This window comes from Xyrauchen texanus, chromosome 48 (assembly GCF_025860055.1).
Source record: "Xyrauchen texanus isolate HMW12.3.18 chromosome 48, RBS_HiC_50CHRs, whole genome shotgun sequence".
NCBI classification, from domain to species: domain Eukaryota; kingdom Metazoa; phylum Chordata; class Actinopteri; order Cypriniformes; family Catostomidae; genus Xyrauchen; species Xyrauchen texanus.
This window is the reverse complement of record NC_068323.1, coordinates 16,336,745-16,359,538: the sequence shown is the minus strand read 5'-3', so window position 1 is coordinate 16,359,538 and position 22,794 is coordinate 16,336,745. Positions and strand designations below refer to the sequence as shown.

General features: G+C 36.7%; 1 protein-coding gene across 1 annotated transcript; it reads left to right on the top strand.

Moving 5' to 3' along the window:
• Positions 1–300: 300 nt before the first annotated feature.
• On the top strand, positions 301–19,757 carry ptprc (protein tyrosine phosphatase receptor type C). Its single transcript, XM_052122156.1, is given in 26 exon segments — positions 301–444; positions 905–1,014; positions 1,146–1,277; positions 1,517–1,660; positions 1,823–1,984; positions 2,470–2,633; positions 2,636–2,689; positions 2,826–2,886; positions 3,601–3,703; positions 3,820–3,851; positions 3,945–4,045; positions 4,131–4,221; positions 4,324–4,391; positions 6,590–6,626; positions 7,185–7,282; positions 8,037–8,162; positions 8,253–8,410; positions 8,612–8,747; positions 10,026–10,172; positions 10,291–10,381; positions 10,569–10,699; positions 11,181–11,315; positions 12,116–12,238; positions 12,413–12,579; positions 12,687–12,822; positions 18,551–19,757. Coding segments are annotated over 25 exon segments (2,985 nt in total). The 5' UTR covers positions 301–444; positions 905–950; the 3' UTR covers positions 18,875–19,757.
• Positions 19,758–22,794: the final 3,037 nt, after the last annotated feature.

Below are 22,794 nucleotides of genomic sequence, written 5' to 3'. Positions count from 1 at the left end.
ACTGGTTAGATTTTGCTTCAACGTGACAATAATTAATTTAATGCTTTGTATTCATAACTTGCATTCATGTCTTTCACATGATTTAGAATACAATCAAAACAAGTTCAAGATGGACAGTATAAATACAGTACACCACCATACAGGGTGCTTATATTTTGCTGTTGTAAGCCACTGTACATTTGACTGTATATGCTGTATGCAATTTGCTGAATATAGATATGAAAAGTACTGTCTCTGATTCTTTTTAATTTCATTATTTGTTTATAGCCACAATAGGTGAAAGTCATTCTGAGAAACATGGTGAAGAGGAAGTGTGTTTCAAAGATTATAAATGGAATCTGAAGACATGTAAGAATGTAACAGCTGATGACTCTTGCCAAATGAAGACAATTCAATTTGAGCTTGAAACATGCAAATACACAATGAATGTCAACTTTCCCCCAGGTCAGTATTTTATAATGCGATTAGTTTTGTTTTTCTTTAATGAAAAAGGCTTGCTTTTGTTTTTCAATTTGACTAGCATGCTCTTATACACAAGATCTGTACAGTAGTACTTTAATGAAGGGGACACTAACTGCTGGTAATGCCCCATGGAACAAACAACATTGTTAGAGCACAATTTGGGGTAGGGGTGTTCTAAGGGAGATTTGCCTCAAGCCCTCCAAAAAACTTCTGATGCCCCTTCTCTGACAGACAGCAAAACAATCAAGGGGCATGCTGCCCCCCCCCAGTATGATGTTGAAACGATCAATGTTATCCCCCAGCATATTTAATTTAGGGAATGCACATGGTTGATTTCAATCCCAGGGTTGGTTGCTGGACTTTTGAATGTGTAATCTGAAATGGAAGACTTTATCTCACGTTTTAATAATCTGAATGTTTTTGTTTTGTTATGTTTCTTCAGTCAAACCGTTCATATACTTCAATGAAACTATCCCCTCTCAGTTTAAATGGACCAATATAGCAGGAAACTGTTCCAGCAGGAAATGTTAGTGGTCTCTTGCAGTGTTGATGGTAAGTAAAGGAAATGTTTTATATTTGGAGTGCTGTGTGTATAAATGATTTAATATTTTTCACATCATGTTTACATTGTTGACTATGCACACTAATGTAATTGGATGTGTTTTCTCTTCTTTCTTTGTCAGGCAATAATAAACAATATAAGTTAAATGAGGATGTGTTTTTAGAGCCCACCAAAATACATAATTGCATTGGAAAATACTCTTACAAGGGTGATGTCATAGAAAGCTATAATCTCCCAATTCAAATTGATTGCGGTGAGTTGCTTATAGAAAAGGTCAACATTCTCAGTTTTAATATCAACTTGCAAATATTTATCTCAAATTTTGACTAGCAAAAGTGGATTATACACATACATAGCTACTTTATTATACTGTACTTATGTAGCTATGTATATTATGCTATTGTATCTTGGTCAGAGACACACTGCGGTTGTGAATGGGATTTGAAGGGTTTTTGGTTTTTGGTTCTGACAATTGTGTTTTATCATTTACAGATTGGACAAATAAAACTGAGTTTAAAAAAGTAACCCACAACAGCATTGGAATGTCATGGACGTGGTCCCCAGGAGGCAAATGCTCAGGCATAAAATGGCAAAATATTTCAGGCATTTGTAAAAGTGTTGAAAAAAATGTGAAAAGTAAGGGCTCATTCTCTCCTGTAGTACTACAAATTCCTAAACATCACTGAAATAAGATTCCAAAATGATATGCTGTTCTCATCTATGCATTTATAGATCTTTCATGCAGTTGTGATTCACTAAATTTAGCACTAAATCAATATATACCATTTATCTTTTCAGAGTCAGAGTCAGTGTCAAAATGTGATTACAGTAATACTATTGTAACCTGCACTTCTGATGGATTACATGCATATACCAAATATCAATGCAACATTACAGCCAATACCAACATTAAAAACTACACGATTTCCACCTCAAATCAAACAAAGACACAGTCATTCAGTAAGTGTAACAAATCTGTTTCATAATTTTAGCTTCTGTACAATTCTGTATAATCTACATAATTTATGCATGCTGTGCTTGAAAGTGTGACTCTGCTTATGCCTTTAAGTGACTTTTCTAAATATTAACAGCAGATATTACATTTCTGAAATGTTTAATTGTCACCACATATGGCTTTTTTAACATGAGAGTACATTTCAGTAAATGTAATATAATAATAATAATTATTATTATTATTTTTACAAATAACTCTTCATATAAAACTTTATCTGCAATTCACTTTAAAAAGATACTTTGCAGAGGCCAGATTTGTAATACATAAATGCTGAAATTTAATTTTACTCTCTTCGCTAAGATCATGCTGCAATCAGATACAACTTTTATAAAAGATGTATTCTCAAATGATCATTGTCAACTCAACAAATTGTATACTTAATACTCAGTCAGAAGTTAACCATTTTTCTCTCTGTCTTTCTTTTATATAGAGCCCAGTTTTGGCTCATCTATGACAGTACAACTACGATCTCACAATTCTTTTAGTGTTACATGCATGAACTTGTCAAACGATGCATGGAATGGAGATAAGGGAAACTATACAGTCGAACTTATAAACAATGGAAAAATTGACCAAAAGCTGATTAGTAATACCAAAGCTGTTCATTTATATTTGAAGATCTTTATTACAACACCCATTATACTATTAAGGTATTTAAATCTCCCTTAATTGTCATGTTGTTTTTTTCATCATGCATACTTGTTTAGGAGTTCAGTCTTTAGTAATTAAAGCTTAATTATCATTGCAATGTTTTGATGTGGATTTCATAATATTTCTTGAATTCAGGTTACAGCCAAGAATGGGAATGGAAATGAATCCTCCATTGTAAATTCCAAATCCACTAGATGTAAGAATGGCCTTTTATATTCTAACTATTGAAAGTATAACCTATTTAGAGGAGATTATTCTGAGCAAAAGAAAAACTGAATTTCGTAAAATGTGCAATGTGGTTTAAAAGTCTGAGACCGTTAATGAAAGCAATAGCATTTTTTGGTTTAGTATTTTTCTAATTGAATGCATATTTGGTTAGATTTTATCAGCATAACAATTTGAGTGAAAAGTTGAATTGAAAAACTAACATTAGAATTTCCTTGTATTTGGTATGCCCTCCATTTGCTATAAGGACAACATGCACTCGAGCTGACATGGACAAAACCTGATGACCATGTTATCTAGCACGATTTATAAACGTGTTAAAGAACATCTTGTGGGTTTCAATGGAAGCAAGGAAATATGATCTTTGTACAAAATTGTAACAGACCTAGTAACAGAGCAGAATCTTAAATATTTCTTATTCATTGCACGTTTTCGATTATTTAGGTGAATTTTCTCATTTTTCATTGCTTTTACATTTTTCAAAATCCAAGAACTTTCTATTTACATCCAAGTTTTTAAATTGGGATTTTATATCACAGATTTTCAATGTGGTCTCAGAATTTTTGACCCGACCATATTTTCCATGTGCATGTTAGAGCATATAGACTATAATTTATCCAGAGTTTTGTGTAGTTTATGTGACAAAGGATTTTGAGGATTTTAAGCTGTTGTGTTCCTTTCTCAGACAATGACAAGGCCGTCATCGGAATACTGGCTTTCCTCGTTGTTGTGACATCAGTTGCACTCCTTTTTGTGTTGTACAAACTTTTCATGCTCAAACGGAAAAGGTCAGCATCGCTGTTTCTCCCAGTCAATCTTAAATCTGTTTTCAAAAAGTTCTCAGTGAACACAGAACAATTACAGAAATGCTTATCTCTGTTTCTGTCGGAATTTCTCACCACAGGCAAGCTGAAGATGAAAATATTCCTCTTACTCGTAAGTTTTTTGCTCATATCTTTGTCAATTCAGTGTATTTCAGAATATAATTGGTTTCCAAAAACTGATTTGCTTGTCCCATTCCTCTCCCAGAACACCTGCTCAGTGTTGAGCCCATCACTGGAGACTGTTTATTGGACACTTACAAGAAGAAGATCGTTGATGAAGGACGTCTGTTTCTGGCTGAATTTCAGGTGATTTTCTATATGCCATATATCCTGCAAACTATAATGCAGTATTTGATCCAATGTGAAATATTCAGGGTTTTTTGTTTTTCAGAGCATCCCTCGAATTTTCAACAATTACACCATCAAAGAGGCAAAGAAAATGAAAAACCAGTCCAAGAACCGCTACGTTGACATTCTGCCTTGTAAATATCACCCAGATATTGATAAAGAATCACATTTACTGGTTTTTCATATTTCAGTTATCTATGAATGAATTGATTTCTGCATGGGTTCAATTTTCTCAGATGACTATAATCTAGTTACACTCTCAACTGGAGGCGATGATGACTACATCAATGCCAGCTTTATTGAGGTACAGCTGATATATATTGTATCCAGCCTGTTCGCATGAACATTACGGTTACCGAACGGGACTGTGGCTAAATTAAATTACGTGCATTATTACACGTTTCACTGCAGTTTCCCAGTGAAATGTCCTGTCCGGGCGCCAAAAGCGAGTGAAATGGTGTTGTAATCAGACAGTTTTTGAGGTGAATATTCGATAGAGGTTTGAATGAGTAAAACATACCTCCCTAACCTAAAACTTTAGCTTAAACCTAACAACAGTGTCCTAAAAGAGAGCTAAACAAAACACTAACCCTAAACCAATACCTAAGCCTAATGGATAGTGTCCAAAAAGAAAATGTGAAATGAAAAGCACATTTTCTGAAGTAACCACGTCATCTTGTGTCGCTTCTATGACACTTTCGTCTCACGTGTCAGCTTGTGTGTTTGGCTGGTCTCCAACCAATGTCGTCAGAGTCCAGAAACCAAAGCTCTATGAGATGAGCTAATCACATTGGAATAACTATGTAAATGTACTGTAGGTGGGTCTGTAATACAAACATGTAAAGGGGTCATGACATGAGAAATTGAATTTGTGATCTTTTGGCATATAAGAGATCATTGTACTACAAAAACATACTGTAAGTTTCAGAACTGAAAACATCTCATTTTTTAATAGAAAAAGGGCATTTATTTAAACCAGGCTCTAGAAACAGGCCGTTTGGAATTAGTGGAACTTGTGACACACTCACACAGGTGAAAAGGTGAGAGGGCCTGTCATTCATCTACAGCAATGTGGACTTACACAGGACGCCTTCATGTGCCTATCTGAATTTAAATGTTTTTCTACATAAACCTGCATTAGATGAATGGCTTTGACTGTTATTGTTCATCTTGTGGCTATTTTGTGCCTAAAAACACAATGACAAGTTAGGACTCTAAAAAGGTGACCTCATCCTTTTCATCTTGCTGTTTTGTAGGCATCCTGTACAGTTTTTGCACCCATCTGTGCTATTTTTTGTTGTTAGTTTTTTGTACACATGCACTATATGGACATCTTTAATCGTTTTGATGCATTTCCGGCGATGTGCGGTGCGTTTTAAGAGCGGTACAAACGCAACTTTTAAAAATACGTCTTATTCTGCTGCTGCCAATGACTGTGTAAACAAACACGGAAGATGTGAGATATGATGCGTTTTTGCTTTGGCCTGTTGCAGAACCAAATGTCACCATGGACTGTATAACGTTTTGTTATTCAGGACATTTCAGCATGCATTGTATCTTTTTATGGCTCATATCAGCATGGATTGCTGGAGAACCAGTCATAATACGATTCGAGCTTTGCAAAGGAACTGTTATTGAAGGATGGGTCAATTAAACCCTACCAAAACTGTGAGTAAATAGTTTAATTCAAGTTTCTTTAGGGAACATTTTTATACATTCAGATGAAATGTGTTGGATGTGTTAAACCTGAAATGTAGTTTTCTTTTTATTATTATGTGAAGTTTGTTTCAATTGAGTTTTATATGGCTGTATTTAAGGGACTGAATGAAGTTAGTCAATCATAACAGTGGGTTATACACTGAAGTCTTAAAGGGCCAGATGACTTTAAACTGAGCAGAGGGCCAGAGACAGGGTGGAAAATGATCATATATTAATAAATTATGACTGTTTTGGTGCAACTTCACAGACATTTTAAGCGAACATCAGGGAAGATAATAAAATAATAATAAAAAAAAGAGTATGTCATGACCCCTTTAAATGTGTATTTTTTTTTTTTCAAATTATATGTTAAGAGTAAAAGTGTTTTGATATCATAATACAGCCATAGTGCAAAAATAAGTGTTTATAAAGTCATAATCAGCCATTATAGTCGTGATTTGTTTGAAAGTGAATAAAATGCACAGTTGTTGTAGCACCTTTAGTGTTCATTTCACCAGGAAACTGTTGTGAAATGAAGAATGCTGTATGTAAAAGTCAGTTTGCAAATATTCATTCTATGAGACTAGGTTGATTTTAATCAAAAGTGTATGCTTGTTTACCTGGAATTGTAGTGTTCTTGTCTATCCATCCATCCATCCATCGTCAACCGCTTATCCTGTGTACAGGGTCGCGGGTGTTCTTGTCTAAATATTTTTAATTTTTTAATTAGAATATTACATTATATTTATTATGACATTTAACATGTCTGATAATTTTTTAACATAACTTATTTTTCCCATACAGGGATATAAAGAGCCAAAGAAATACATTGCTGCCCAAGGTATATATCCTTTTATACAACAGTCCTTAGTTACAATAGTCCTCTTATACAATAGCTACGTCTGAATTACAGCCGTGCTGATATTCAGTATAACAGAACTCTTGCTTAGTGTGATTTTGCTTAGTTATTTAACTGAAAGACTCGAAATTCTGATTGGATGTGCTTTGTTTAAAGCCATTGTAAAATTCTTATAAATGCACAACTGTGACCACTCATTGTATATTAATGCAGCAAGTTGCTTTGTTGTTTGGCAAACATAAACAGCCTACAGTAAGGCTACATTATGTGGAAAGAATTGTTTATTGCTATTATTAAGATTAATACAGTAATACATTAAATATAGGTATTTTTTATTGAATATTGGTATTTATCGACTATTGCTGTTGCCGCTTTTTTGCAACTTGCTGAGAACACCTCTTCTTAAAATCACTGTAACACATGGCCTCTTGTGGCTTATTGCTTTAATTTTACTCTCAAGAGACAATAAACTGCATTCACATTTTTTTCGATCGCTAATTTTCTATTTCTTCAATGATATTTGATGTTTTTTTTTTCCAGGACCCAAAGATGAGACCATCGATGATTTCTGGCGAATGATCTGGGAGCAAAAGTCATCCATCATCGTCATGGTTACCCGTTGTGAGGAAGGAAATAAGGTTGGTAGATGTATTTAGTCCATCTTCTGCTTTATTAATCATTTATTACTGATTGACATTGGTTGGCCAGTAATTTGATTTTGGAATTGGTTTCTACCTACGGCAGAAGCTTTTGCTAAAACCCCAACAGTGTTTGTAATAGCTACAACGCAATGAATGAGCAATGGATATAAGTCATTGATTAGGTTTTTCTTGAGGGCAGTATCTAAATCTGAGCCCATTCTTTGCAGATTACTGCATAAAAAAAAGGTGGAATGTGCAATGACAAACTAAATGTTTTTCAGTTGCAACACCTGACGGAACAACCCCACGCACAGCAAATGATGATAAAACCCATTAAATCTGACAATTCAGACTGAGATGCATTAACAAATGTTTTAAGTGTTTTTTTTTTTTCTTATTCAGACTACAAAAAAAAAAAAAAAGAGCCGGATAAGCATAACCCCAAAAATATTTTTTATTTGCTTCTGTCTGAACAAAGCCTATTAGGTGCAGACAGAAACTGCTGACTTTAAAAAAAAAAAATTCTTCACTACTTTGATGAAAGTTCTGTAGATGGTAAAATGTAAGTGTGTTTTTAGGGCCTGAAAGCACAATCAGATTAGGTAAAATATTTAAAAGAGCCACACACAAGGGGTGAAGAATTTGTACATCTTTGTTAATGGTGAGCAGTCTAATCCTTCGATACATTTCTTTAGGTGCAGATTACATCAAGGCCTGAATATTACAAGTGATAGTACTTTTTCTCTTTTAGAGCAAGTGTGCTCAGTACTGGCCATCTTTGGACAGAGAGACTGAGATTTTTGACGATTTTGTAGTGAAAATCAGATCAGAGGACCACTGCCCCGATTACATCATTCGTCATCTGGTCCTAACCAATGTAAGTGGAAGTTTGTTTGGTGTGTGTGTGTGTGTGGTGTGTGTTCATACTGTGTGCATTAGTCAATAAGGCTTAAAAATATGTCTACAGAAGAGAGAGAAAGCTGCAGAAAGAGAAGTCACCCACATTCAATTCATCAGTTGGCCTGACCATGGTGTCCCTGGAGATCCTAGCCTGCTTCTGAAGCTTAGGAGAAGAGTCAACTCCTTCAAGAACTTCTTCAGCGGCCCAGTCGTGATCCACTGCAGGTAAGAGGAGACTACTGAGACCGGTGACAATAGCTGTATCCAGTAAAGGTGCATAAAGTATAAATGTTCTGTCTTTGAAAGGAAACTCATGCTTGATCTCTTTTTAATGCCGAAAATTCAGACATCTGTATGAAGTGTAGAAAAGTAAGTCTAAATACAAAAAGATTATGTTTATTATGAATATTGTCATGTCCTCTATAGCGCAGGGGTTGGACGTACAGGAACGTATATTAGCATTGACGCCATGATTGAAAGTCTTGAGGAGGAGGGTAAAGTGGACATCTATGGATTTGTAGCAAAACTACGTCGCCAGCGTTGCCTCATGGTTCAAGTGGAGGTGAGACAAATATTACTATCACTCATTCATTATTAATATTTATATGAGGAAGGGGCACCAAATTTGAAAAAGTGCAAAATAGAAACATTTTAATCGGCCTGAATATTTACCTAAATAAATATTAACACAACAGTCTCTACAGTCTCTAAAGTGTTTAGAGAATGGTGCGAAAAACCAAAAAACAACCAATGAGTGGCAGTTCTGTGGGCAAAAACAGCTTGTTAATGAGAGAGGTCAACAAAGAATGGCCAGACTGGTTCGAACTGACAGAAAGGCTATGGTAACTCACATAACCACTCTGTACAATTGTAGTGAGCAGTCACATGTCGAACCTTGAGGTGAATGGGGTACAACAAGTCTCTCTGTTAGTTTGAAACAGTATGGCCATTTGCCATTGACCTCTCTCATTAACAAGCCGTTTTTGCCCACAGAACTGCCACTCATTGGTTGTTTTTTTTTTCCGCACCATTCTCTAAACACTTTAGAGACTGTTGTGCGTGATAATCCCAGGAGATCAGCAGTTACAGAAATACTCAAACCAGCCCGTCTGGCACCAACAACCATGGTATGGTCAAAATCACTGAGATAATTTTTTTTCCCCATTCTGATGGTTGATGTGAAAATTAACTGAAGCGCCTGAACCGTATCTGTATGATTTTATGCAATGCTGCCACACGATTGGCTGATTAGATAATCGCAAGGGTGTACACGAAATGTATATATATTATTTTATATTATTTTTAATTTACGTAAATATGTCAAAGTTGGACAGTTTTGTTTCTAAATCTTACAAAATGTTGCCCATTTATCTGTAATTAATTTCCAGCCTTTAATTTACTGTACATTCAGATCCCTAAAGATGGGGAGATTTAAAATTGTTTATTTAATTGTGCATATTTACTGTGTGTGTGTGTGTGTGTGTGTGTGTGTGTGTGTGTGTACATGTTTATACTACATTGTGGAGACCAAATGTCCCCACAAGGAAGGTGATCTCAGGTTTTACTATCCTTGTGGGGACATTTGGTCTCCACAATGTAGTATAAACATGTACCAGTGGTCCCCACGAGGGGCTTATTAAAGATGCTAAACAATGTTTTTTTGAAAATGTAAAAATGCAAAAAGGTTTCTGTGAGGGTTAGGTTTAGGGGTATGGTTAGGATATTATCATTATATCTGTATAAAATGCATGGAAGTCTATGGAGAGTCCCCACAATGATATAAAAACATGTTTGTGTGTGTGTGTGTGTGTGTGTGTGTGTGTGTGTGTGTGTGTGTTAGGCCCAGTACACACTTATCCACACCGCTCTGATAGAGCACTACCAGTTTGGAGAGACAGAGATCTTTCTCTCTGAATTTCATTTGAAGCTCAACACCCTCAGACAGAAAGATGGAAATGACACCAGCTTGCTTGAATTGGAGTTCCAGGTCTGTCCTCCATCCTTTGCTTGAAGAAAGAAACTCTTACATGATTAAATGCAGTTCAAAGATAGTAAAAACCCTAAATATTCCCTGTTTGATTGTGTGTTTGTTTTTTTTAATAAAGAAACTTCCCAAGTTTAAAAACTGGAGAACATTTAACACAGCAATCATTGAGGACAACAAGAAGAAAAACCGCTACTCATCTATTGTCCCATGTGAGGAACATAAGCTAAATTTGTATTAATATTAAATATGATTATTAATATAATATCAATATCATAATATTTTTGTAATAAAATATAAAAATGTATTTGCTCAATTTTGCTAATTCTCATTATCCAAATTAATATCAGAAGCACATTAAAGAACTGAACAGAAGTGAGTGATCTGTTTGTGTCGCAGATGACTTCAACCGTGTCCTGTTTAGACTGGACATAGAGAGCAACCACACAAGTGATCCTGAGGATGAGGATTATTCGTCAGATGAGGAAGAAGAAGAATCCAACGAATACATCAATGCCTCATTCATTGACGTAAAAAACTTGATTCTGTTGATTTTTCCCTTTTGATTTAGTTTCCAAGCATGGGTGAATCTCCAGGTCATTTAACACCTCCAAATCATAAGAAAAAAAAAATATAATATTTTACGTACATAATAAAAATGTCTTTTTAGACCATTAAGAATTAGTTTTATTGAGGCATTATTTTCATGACAATAATGAACATTTTCCCTTCATTTTCTATTGCAAGTACAGTACTTATATTAATATTATTTAAAAAAAATAATAAATTAAATGTAATTAAATGAAAAGCTAAATATAATTTGCATTTCTTTCTTTTGATTTTTGGGTGAAATATGACCTGGACATGTTCTTGTCAGGTGATTTAGTAATAAGACAAAAAAGAAAATACCGACCCACATACCTGTACCTATACACTGTTATCTGCAAGCAAATCAAATTACAGGAGTTATGTACATATTAATCATACTATATTTCGGTTACTTTCCAACAGGGATACTGGTGTAATAAGAGTCTCATTGCAGCACAGGGGCCTCTACCAAACACAACAGCAGAGTTCCTGTTAATGCTTTATCAACAAAAAACTAAAACATTGGTCATGCTCACTGATTGCAAAGAGGATAACCAGGTATGGACATCCTTTGGAGTGCTACAAATGTGATTCATAAAAGACAAACGTATCATAGCATTCACCCTAAAGGGTTAGTTCACCCAAAAATGAAAGTTCTGTCTTCATTTACTCACCCAGATGTTCTTTCTTCTGCTGAATACAAAGATTTTAGAAAGAAGATACAGAAGATTTTAGAAGAATATCTCAGCTCTGTAGGTCCATACAATGCAAGTGAATGGGTGCCAACGTTTTGAAGCTCTAAAATGCATATTAACACAGCATAAAAGTAATTTATAAGACTCCTGTGGTTAAATCAATATCTCCAGAAGTAATGTAAGTGTGGGTGAGAAAGAGTTCAATATTTAGGTCCTTCTTCTTTTGTTTTTGGTGATTTGCATTGGTCTTGCATAGTGCCCCCCTACTGGGCAGGGAGGAGAATTTATGGTAAAAACTGACTTAAAATATTGTCTGTTTTTGTTTCTCACCCACACCTATCTTATCACTTTTGAAGATATGGATTTAACTTAACTTATTGGTTACTTTTATGCTGCCTCAGAGTGCGTTTTGGAGCTTCAAAATGTTGGCACCCATTCACTTCCATTGTACAGACCTACAGAGCTAAAATATTCTTCTAACAATTATTCGTTTATGTTTTCCAGAAGAAAGAAAGTCATACACCTTGGATGGCATGAGGGGGAGTAAATGATGAGAGAATTTACATTTTTTGGTGAACTGTCCCTTTAAAGGAATCGCTCCATTGTGAGGAAGATTCATTTTGGTTATGTTCTCCGATTTTCATACCAACTCTGTTTCTTCAGGATTATTGCTCTCAGTATTGGGGAGATGATAAGAAAGTGTTTGGGGAGATGGAAATCGAGGTGAAAAAGACAGAAAGTTTCCCAACATTTGTCAGACGGCGCTTGGAAATACAATCCACAAAGGTAGCCATAGTCTCTTATCTTCCACATTAATATATTTTCATTAACTATGCTATAGATTTCAGTATACAGCATGTTTATTTACGGTTCTCTAATCTGACTGGACATTGACAAGCTTCCAATCAGTATAGTTTTGCACTACCCTTTAAAAATACAAAGTAATTGATCATGTAACAGAAGAACGAGATCCTGGAGGTGGATCAGTATCAGTTCTTAAAGTGGAGAAACAGTGAAGTACCAGAGAACCCTCAGGAGTTGATAGAGATGATAAGGATCATCAGAGAGTACAGTGGCTATGACAACAGCAAAATCAAACGGAATATCCCTGTTGTTGTGCACTGCAAGTAAGTCCATCAACAACAAGACAAATAAACTAAATTTCTTAATTCATTGATTGATTGATTGATTTTTTTTCACCACTCTTCATAACATACCTTTCATTTTATATCAGCAATGGATCGTCGCGTTCTGGAATCTTTTGTGCCTTATGGAATCTTATGGACAGTGCATCCACAGAGAAGTTGGTGGACGTCTTCCAGGCTGTCAAAAATGTACGCAGGGAGAGGAAGGGAATGATTGAAACAATAGTAAGTTGAAACAATTTTTTTTTTTTTACTTTTCCACTGACTACTTTCACAACATTATCCATTTAACTGCATATGACAATCCATTTTCATTGAATAAATGTATCTTGATATCATTTCTGTTCCCCTTCTGTCACTCACTTGACGTTGTGTCGAATGAAGTGACACAAGGGGTCTTCCTGGGATGCCAAACGTACATCTGAACCTGAGAAAAGACCAAAAGGCAGACAGAATTTGCATGCCCTGCCCCGGACATATGGGTATAAAGGGAAGCGGGGCAGCAAGTGCCAGTCAGAATTTTTCTTCTGAGCCGAATATTTGTGCAACAGAAAGCTGAGTTCACCACTGTTTCACTCACCTCTACTGGCGATAAGCACTGCTGTTGGATCTACGGCACGTTTCCAGCTGGCATTCTCTCTCTCTGCACGCTGTGCAGTCTACGCCCTTGGGCGCTTCAACAGCGCTTTCATTGCCTGAAAGAGTGTTTCCCCTCCTAAAAAGAGTTTATTTCCTCTAAAAGAGTTTGAGTTCCCACTCATAAAAGAGCAACACACAGCAGGCATTGAACGTCCTTTTCAGGACACGTCTTTTTAAAGATGTCTTTCCGCCTCTGTGTAGTTCCTGTGCGGTTGATTTCTCTCCACTTCTGACAGTCATAAAAGCTGCCTCGCATGCCTGGGCTGCGATCACACGCAGGCAGCGTTTTATGAATGGTTCATGTTCTCAGTGCGAGAACATAGCCATGGCAACATTGCAGTCGTTGCTTTCTTTTCTCACAAGAGAAAGCCACTTCAGCCACCCCCCGCGTCGTTCCTTCTTCCCACGGGATTACTGGGACGATGAAGGCGATTTGAGAATAACAATGGGCTCGGTTTCGCCGGGTAAATCCCCACAAACCAACCGCCCCCTCGGCACACTTGCTTGCTTCCGTCCGATTTCAGGATGAGTGCGGCTCGCCTCGCGGCCAGCCTGCATTCTCCCTTGAGCCCCCGGAATTGGATGACGACATTGCCGTTGCATTGGAGAGCGTCACAGTGGCGTCTGATGCTGATGACTTGTCTTGGCTGCCAACTTCGGGTCTGCTCGCCCTGTCTGAGGCTGACGCGCAGATGTCCTTTATGCTTTCCCGGGCCGCCGTGAGCACAAGGCTGGACTGGAAACCTCTGTCCCCCCCTCACAGCTACTCGATCGGTTCCTCGGGTCAGGGCACCACTCATAGCCACTCCCCACCCCCCGGTTCCATTCTTCCCAGAAGTGCATGAAGAGCTGACGCGGTCGTGGAGGGCATTTTACTGCCCGGAACCGACCCCTCCACTCGTCCGCTCTCACTACCCTGGATTGCGGGGTGGCCCAGGGGTACACGGAGGTCCCCCGGTGGACAGAGCGGTTGCGATCCACTTGTGTCCCGGGTACTCCCCTCCAGAACCCGTAGAACGACGTCATCACTTACCTCGAAAGTCTACAGTGCCACCGGACAGGCCGCTTCCACCCTGCATGCCATGGCTCTCCTTTAAGCTCACCAAGCCAAGGCACTCAAAGATCATGATCACGACCCTGCTCTTCAAGGATGCGATGGGACCTGAGAGTTCTCAACCGGGCCTTACACAGACTCCCGTTCAAAATGCTCACGCAGAAACAGATTCTTACCTGCGTTCGACACGACTCCATTCTGCCTCGACACGACCCTTCTTATGGTTCGCGTTCGATGACCAGGCGTAACAGTACAAGGTCATCCCCTTCGGCCTGTCCCCTCGCGTCTTCACGAAGATCGCAGAGGCAGCTCTTGCCCCGCTAAGGAAAGTGGGCATCCGCATATTCAACTACCCCGACGACTGGCTCATCCTGGCTCACTTTCGAGAGTTACTGTGCGTTCGCAGGGACCAGGTGCTCAGGCACCTCAGCCGTCTAGAGTTTCAGGTCAACTGGGAAAAGAGCAAGCTCGTCCCGGTTCAGAGCATCTCTTTTCTCTGCATGGAGTTAGACTCAGTCTCAATGACAGCCCATCTCACCAACGAGCGCGCTCAGTCAGTGCTCAGGTGCCTTGCTGTCTTCGAGCCCGGCACAGCGGTTCCTCTAAAACAATTTCAGAGGCCCCTGGGGCATATGGCATCCTCAGCCGCGCCGCTTGGGTTGATTCATATGAGACCGCTTCAGCACTGGCTACAGACTCGAGTCCCGAGATGGGCATGGCACCACGGCACATACCGTGTGACAATCACACCTTCTTGCCATCAGACTTTCAACTCTTAGACAGACCTCTGCTTTCTGCAGACCAGAGTCCCAGTGACCAATTTGGCAAAGCACAGATAGATGTCTTTGCCTCCCAAGACAACTCCCACTGCCCGCTCTGGTACTCCCTGAAAGGAGCTCCTCTCGGGACAGACGCGCTAGCACACAGCTGGCCCCGGGGGCTACGCAAGTACGCATTTCCCCCAGTGAGCCTTCTTGCACCTGTGCTGTGCAAGATCAGGGAGGCGAGGAACAGGTCATCCTGGTTGCCCTTTACTGGCCCACCCAGGCCTGGTTCTCAGATCTTACGCTCATCGTGACAGCACCTCCCTTGAAAATTCCCCTGAGGAAGGACCTTCTTTATTTTGTTTCACTGATAAGTACTGTATATCAATAAATATTGAAAAGCAAATGCATAAGTAAGAGCTGCTTAAGATAATGAGTTATAAGATGAAAAATATGTAGTGTGATTAAATAGACGTATATAAACGTAGTTATTCATTTATTTAATTTGATAATGCAACTTCTTCATTCTGTTTTGAGTGATTTTAAAAGCATGGTCAGAGTAAGATAACAGGTAATCTGGGGCATTTATCCTAAAGAAAGTCATTTGCAATCATTGTATGGTGGAATTTATCATTGAATCTCAACTGGTATGAAATATCATTAATGAATGCAACGCATGTTGAAGCCAGACTGCTGCAGGTTATACATGTTTGATTTATTATTCAGGAGATGAGTTTAGCTACATTTGGAAAGGAAACAATATATTTAGAGGCAAATTTCAACAAATTATAAAATGAAGACATCACAATAGCACCAGAAATATGATTTATTGATTTAATCATCTGACAGCCCTAACAAAAAGATATAATCTGTCTTCCCATGAATAAATCTCTGCACACAGGCGCTCTGAACCCTGTAACCGGAAACGCCTGAGCCACACTACTTAGAACGTGGAAGCAGTATCTCGAGACATGTTATTCTAATATTCAAACAGTTTAACTTAACTGAAGTAAACTTTAAAACCGTGATTATAATGTGACAAAACCAAAGTGAGACGCTCCAAAAATGTCTGTCTGTCGCATGTGTACATGCGTATGACTTTAGAAAAGCCTTTATAATACATCTATCTCGGACAGATTGAGGAATTCAATTACAGAACTCATTAATTAAATATTTAATTTATTGCTTTTAAAATATATTTTATGTTTATCATTATTTAAATATAACTTTTAATAACGATTTATCATTATATATTGAATTATTGTTGTTTGAGGGGCTGTTTCAGCAAATGCTTATATATATATTAGTTTAATTAATCAGCATATCATGTAATTAATTCAATTACATTTTTATTGATTGACAGCCCTAATTTTAAACCTTTTTTTTTTGTGCTCAATGTATAATGTACAATCGTTGATGTTTTTTAATAAATGCATTTTAATGAATAAATTACAGGAAATAAAATGTGGCTTTTTTTATCCGATTAATCGATAAATCGATAAATCAAAGATATAATGAATGATCAATCAATTAGCTGTAGTTTAGCCCTACTGAAAAGTTTTCCACACTTAAAATTATTTACCCAAAGTCATGTTCAAGAACAGGTTCGCATAATGTTTGGCTATTTTGTTTCAAGTTGTTCATAATAATAATAATAATAATAATAATAATATATATATATATATATATATATATATATATATATATATATATATATATATATATATATTTAAAAAGAATTATTTGCTATTTAACTACATACTAATTTTGAAACATGTGTATAAAATTATGACTACTCATGTGAGATGAAGAGTTCAGTCATATCAGTAACCTTATAAAAGCTCTTTAATTCTACATGGGGCGGGGATGCCTCATGGGGGCAGCCATGTTAGGATCACATGACCAGCTGAATACTGGCAATTTTCCACAGCACGTTACTGTTCGACTCACCTCAACTCTACTCGCTTTACTTTTCGAAGCTTGCATTTCCACTGCAGTATAGTGCCCCTCAACGTGGGTGGGATTATAGGCTGATCGTCATAGTTCGGCCTCTACTGCCGTGACATCATCTTAAACACGACACAAACTGACCAAAACAATATCAGAAATGCTAACTGTTAGCTACTAGCTCGTTGTGCTGCATAAAGCAGTTGTTGCATGGTGATTTTACACAAGTGTAACAGTTATATTGGCCTGGTTGTTTTAAAAACAAGCTTCCGGTAGCTGGTCAACTAAATAAAGTGAATCTTTCAAACAGAGTATAGAGTTAACATAACAAAACGTACCATCCTCCATCGTGGCTGCGTCCAGTGCGCTCTCCCTTCCATTATTCGCCAGTCTAGATATCGTCCATTTGGTCGTACCACTTTTCCTTGATGGTTCTGTAGTCACTTTTAATTTTTTTAACTTTTCCCTACACTGTTGGTAGGTCCGGTGTTAGCCGTGTGCAGCCAACAGCTGAGACACTTCCTGAAAGAGTTTTTAGTTTTAAGTAGTTTCTTTCTTCGCTAACGAGTGGACCGTCTGCACATCGTTTATTGACCATGGTGTGGTTTTGCGCACAGCCATTTCTTTTTTCACAACTCGAAAGTCGCGTGAACAAATGATACTGCTATAGCTGTTGCTAACTTTAAAACTAGCGGGTTGATGTCGCGTGTCGGAAATCCAGTGACGCTGGTAGTGACGATTCTCCCTGACCAATCAGTGATCTGCAGGATTTTTACATCACATTTAGTATTGGCTGGGCGTGATTGGAACCTTGACTGAGGTGTACTAAAAAAAGTATCAGGTACCAGGTACTATCCACAGTGGAAAACCCCAAAAAAGCAAGCTTAGTCGAGTTGAGTCGAGTTGTACCGTGCAGTGGAAAAGCCCAACATACACCATTAATCTTTTTACCTTTAAGAGATTGACATGACTGAGAACAGTGTTTACTTTAGTTTGAAGAAACACTAATCTCCATGGTGGTGACTTCAAATAAAAGCATAAGTTGACATAAAACAGAAAGGGTAAATACAACAAAAAGTCTTGTGAATTATCAACAACAACTATTTATGCTACATATAAGCCAGAGGCTACGTAATCAAACATTCAGTGGCAAGAGCCTATGTCCACTCCCCCAAACCCAGCTCAGCTGAAACAACTCTTTTTTTTTTCTGATCGACTTTATATTTATTTAAAATATTAATATTTTAATATTTAAAAATATTATTATTGTAATAATTTGAAATTCAGTCAAAACACAGATAATGTTTTAAAACAGTGTATTATTATTATTATTACATAAAATAAAAATAAACAATGAATAAAAATTTATTATAGGATAATTATTATAAAATAAAATAATTTAATTAAAGTTTTTAAGAGTAGTGTGAAAATCCAATTTCTATCTAAAATGTTATGAGGTATAAGTTTTAAACTTTATAAATAAACAATGAATAAATGCTATGCTTCTTTTGCATTTCAAAATGCTACACTAATTCTAACCTCTACACAGGAGCAGTATCAGTTCCTCTATACGGCTCTAGAAGGAGCCTTCCCAGTGCAGAACGGCAGCACAAAGACACCAGCTTCAACTAACAGCGTTCAAATTGTCAACGAAACCACAGCGCTTCTCTCACAACCAGCCAGCAATACCAGCGCTGACCAGAAGGTGGCAGAAACCAGCCAGACCAAAGAGAGCAATGAGCACACTGCTGCTACAGAAAATACAACTGCTTCACCTTCACCAGCAGGGGGAGCCAGTGAGATCAGCAGCTCATCTGAAAAAGCCTCTACAGTGGGCAACACCAATGGGCCTTCTGTTACTGTAGATGTTTGAGCATTGTGACCTGTTATCAGGGTGGCCTTTAATTCTGAGGGGGCACACCACACATGTATGATGTGTTAGTGTAGTGGTGTAGCTTTTGTTATGTGTGCTAGGTGACCCTGGTTCGAATCTCGACCTAAGACTATAGATTTTCTGTTTAGATATACCAAGCAAAACTGCAGCTGAACTGGACAGAAGGTTCTTTGTATGTAAAAGTGCAGCTGTGAGATTTCAATAATAATTTCACTGGACAAAAGTCATACAAGTTTGGTGTAACATGATGGTGGGTTGATAGCAGGTGTCTTAAAAGAAGGATAACTTGTCAATTAAATAGCTATCAATCTTATCTAGAAAAGTACATTTGATCTCTTGTTTTACATTTACACTTTACTGTATATTTTGGTATAGCGAGGACTTGAGGTAGGATCAGTCAGGCTTGTGCTGATTCAGTCTCAGGTTTTGAATTTCTGTATAATAATGCTGTTTGTGTGAAATCTGTCCATATTGATATTTTTTTATTCATTTGTAAAGGATTTGCTGTGCTTTAGGATTTGATTTGTTTAGGCTATGAAATTGCATTTTTGAATGTATTGTAAAATAAGACCTTCCAAAAAATATTTTCTCTATTTTTGTTTGAAAACTGTATCAAAGCGCAATCTCGTTTGTTGTTGAATCTAAATTATGGCGTCTAAAACGCTGGATGGAAATGTTTGATGGGAGTGTGTGCTTTTATGTTTGAGTGCCAAAAAAATAAGAGCAAAGATAACTTTGCACTACATTGCTGTCCTCAAACCATCTTTCATTTCACTATATTTTTCCTGAGTGTTCAAAGCTAAGTATAATTTTTTCCTTTAAAGCAGATGTTCAATGTAACTTAACAAAAAGAATAAAGGATAGCTTGAATAATAACGTCTTTGTAATGCATTTTAATTCGCTACAGAGCCCAACACCAGTGAAAGTTAAGGGGGGATTTGAAAAATCAGGCTACATGGTAAGTCGTGTTAGCAAAAGCTTGCAATGTGTTTGAAATGCGTATCACTTGTACATCAACTGGGTCGGTGCTGATGCAGGTGTGCTGAGTGGGCCTGCTTATTTAACCCATTTTTTGTCCTCACCAGGTGCACAAACCTGACCTGGAATAAAAAGCATTACATGAATCAACATTAGCATATACCAGCATGAGACACAAGATGGCACCTGCTAACCATAAGCGAACCCTACTACTTTATTTTACCCGCCATCAAGCCTGTGTGCTTTCTTGCATTAATTGGCACACCAATCTGATTGGTGTGTCTTTCTCTTTTTCCTCTTATCTATTTAACAATCAATTGACAAGAATAAGAGTAGTGCCATATTTTTTTCCGATAACGATAACAAGGCTGAGAGATAGACCTGCAGTCTCTTCAATGAGTTGTACTACTTTTTTTTTAAAGTGGATTGATCGTTGAAAAAACGCCTTTACTTAAACATTTAGAAAACACCAGTTGTGAAAGTTAGATGTGATTTAGGACCTTTATATAGCTTTAAAAAGTGCACGCCATTGTGTGGACTTTAAGTCTATTCCTCACTGCTTTATTTACTTTCCCTTCGAAAATTAAATATGGTGCTATAGACTGACTGAGGTCTACATAGCTTAGATTTTATTGTAAGATAACATTTGTTTGTTATAACAGAACACTGAGATAAAAATATGCATGTAACCAGCAAGTGTGACACCCTTGCAAACACAGAACGTTCCTTTAACATTTGCAGTTCCCTTTTGGTTATTTTTGGAAGCCATTTCCTAATGTTGTCAGAATGTTCTTTTTAGGTTTTATTTTTGTATAAACAAAAACTAATGTTCTCAGAACATTCTGGAAAACAGAAGTTGTTAATTGCAACTGAGGTTATGACTTGTGGACACAATAAACATTCAGACATTTTTAAATAAATTTGAGGTGTTCTCTAAATATGATCAATCAAATATATAAATCACAAAAGAAATACATCCTAATTTCATCTTGCTTGCAGGTAGCCTGTTTCTTTTTTTTTCTAAATTGTAAGGATCTCAATGACATGCCTGAAAGCTTGAAGAGAATTTAGTGAATTTAAAGAAGTGAAATAACATGGTTATATAGTAGTTTTTTATTATAGTTATAGTGTACTTATTATAGTTATATTATAGTGCAAAATTATAGTTTTGCATGATAGCACATGTACGTCACCCAGATGTCTATTTTATGTGTGTGTTTATTTCGAAGACATATTTTTTTTATGTTGTTTGCTCATCTGAAAACATCTATAAGACATAAGTCAATAATTATGTCTCGGATGTTTATAGTTTAGACTGTTTGTAAATCTGATCTTTTTAAGATGTTTTTAAGACATTCGGCAGATGTCTTTGAGATGTTTATAGTTTAGACTGTTTGTAAATCTGATCTTTTTAAGATGTTTTTAAGACATTCGGCAGATGTCTTTGAGATGTTTATAGTTTAGACTGTTTGTAAATCTGATCTTTTCAAGATGTTTTTAAGACATTCGGCAGATGTCTTTGAGATGTTTTAGTTTAGACTGTTTGTAAATCTGATCTTTTTAAGATGTTTTTAAGTCATTCGGCAGATGTCTTTGAGATGTTTTAGTTTAGATTGTTTGTAAATCTGATCTTTTTAAGATGTTTTTAAGACATTCGGCAGATGTCTTTGAGATGTTTTAGTTTAGATTGTTTGTAAATCTGATCTTTTTAAGATGTTTTTAAGACATTCGGCAGATGTCTTTGAGATGTTTATAGTTTAGACTGTTTGTAAATCTGATCTTTTTAAGATGTTTTTAAGACATTCGGCAGATGTCTTTGAGATGTTTATAGTTTAGACTGTTTGTAAATCTGATCTTTTTAAGATGTTTTTAAGACATTCGGCAGATGTCTTTGAGATGTTTATAGTTTAGACTGTTTGTAAATCTGATCTTTTCAAGATGTTTTTAAGACATTCGGCAGATGTCTTTGAGATGTTTTAGTTTAGACTGTTTGTAAATCTGATCTTTTTAAGATGTTTTTAAGTCATTCGGCAGATGTCTTTGAGATGTTTTAGTTTAGATTGTTTGTAAATCTGATCTTTTTAAGATGTTTTTAAGACATTCGGCAGATGTCTTTGAGATGTTTATAGTTTAGAACATTTGTAACTCTGATCTTTTTAAAATGTTTGGCAGATTAGATTGTGTTAATTAGATTGTGATGCTATCCAGATGAAAAGATCTTAACAGGCAACACAGATGTACGTGTGCTGTCTGGGTTATTGCACGAATTCCCAGAAAGCTATGTATCTCTTTCTTTTCTTTCCCCTTTAAGTCAAAGAAGGGCTCAGTAAGTGATTCAAATGAAAGAAATTATTTTGTCCTTTATAATAAATAGTAAAAAGCCCATATAGGGCCAAAATAATTGTTTTTTAAAAGAAAATGTATACTTGCTATTTCTGCATGCAAACACTTTGTCGACCCAGGTTTACACACATTGTGTATGTGTGTGTGTCTTATTTAACCTATTATTATTATTATTATATTTAATAATAATATTATAATATAACATATTTAAAAAATAATATTTTTCCATGACTCCTGTGTTTTGATATATTTCCTTTTGTTTGTATAGTCATTTGGCACAAAAACATTTTTACAATAAAATAGAATGATGTTCAGAATAATGCATCAAAATTACACCTTTCATCAAAAGAATATTTATCTAATTATATCTGCAGCTTCCTCGACCATTTAACCATATTATGTTACTAAGTGTTAAAGGAGAACATTATGGAGCAACATAGGGTGAACACAAACTGAGCTCTAGGTCTCTACATGTCAAAGAGAGGGAAATTCCCCTTAAATAAATCATCAGTGGGCCTGTGGTGCAACATTTGCATTCAGCTCTCACATCAAGCTCCACCCAGGCATACAATTATCAT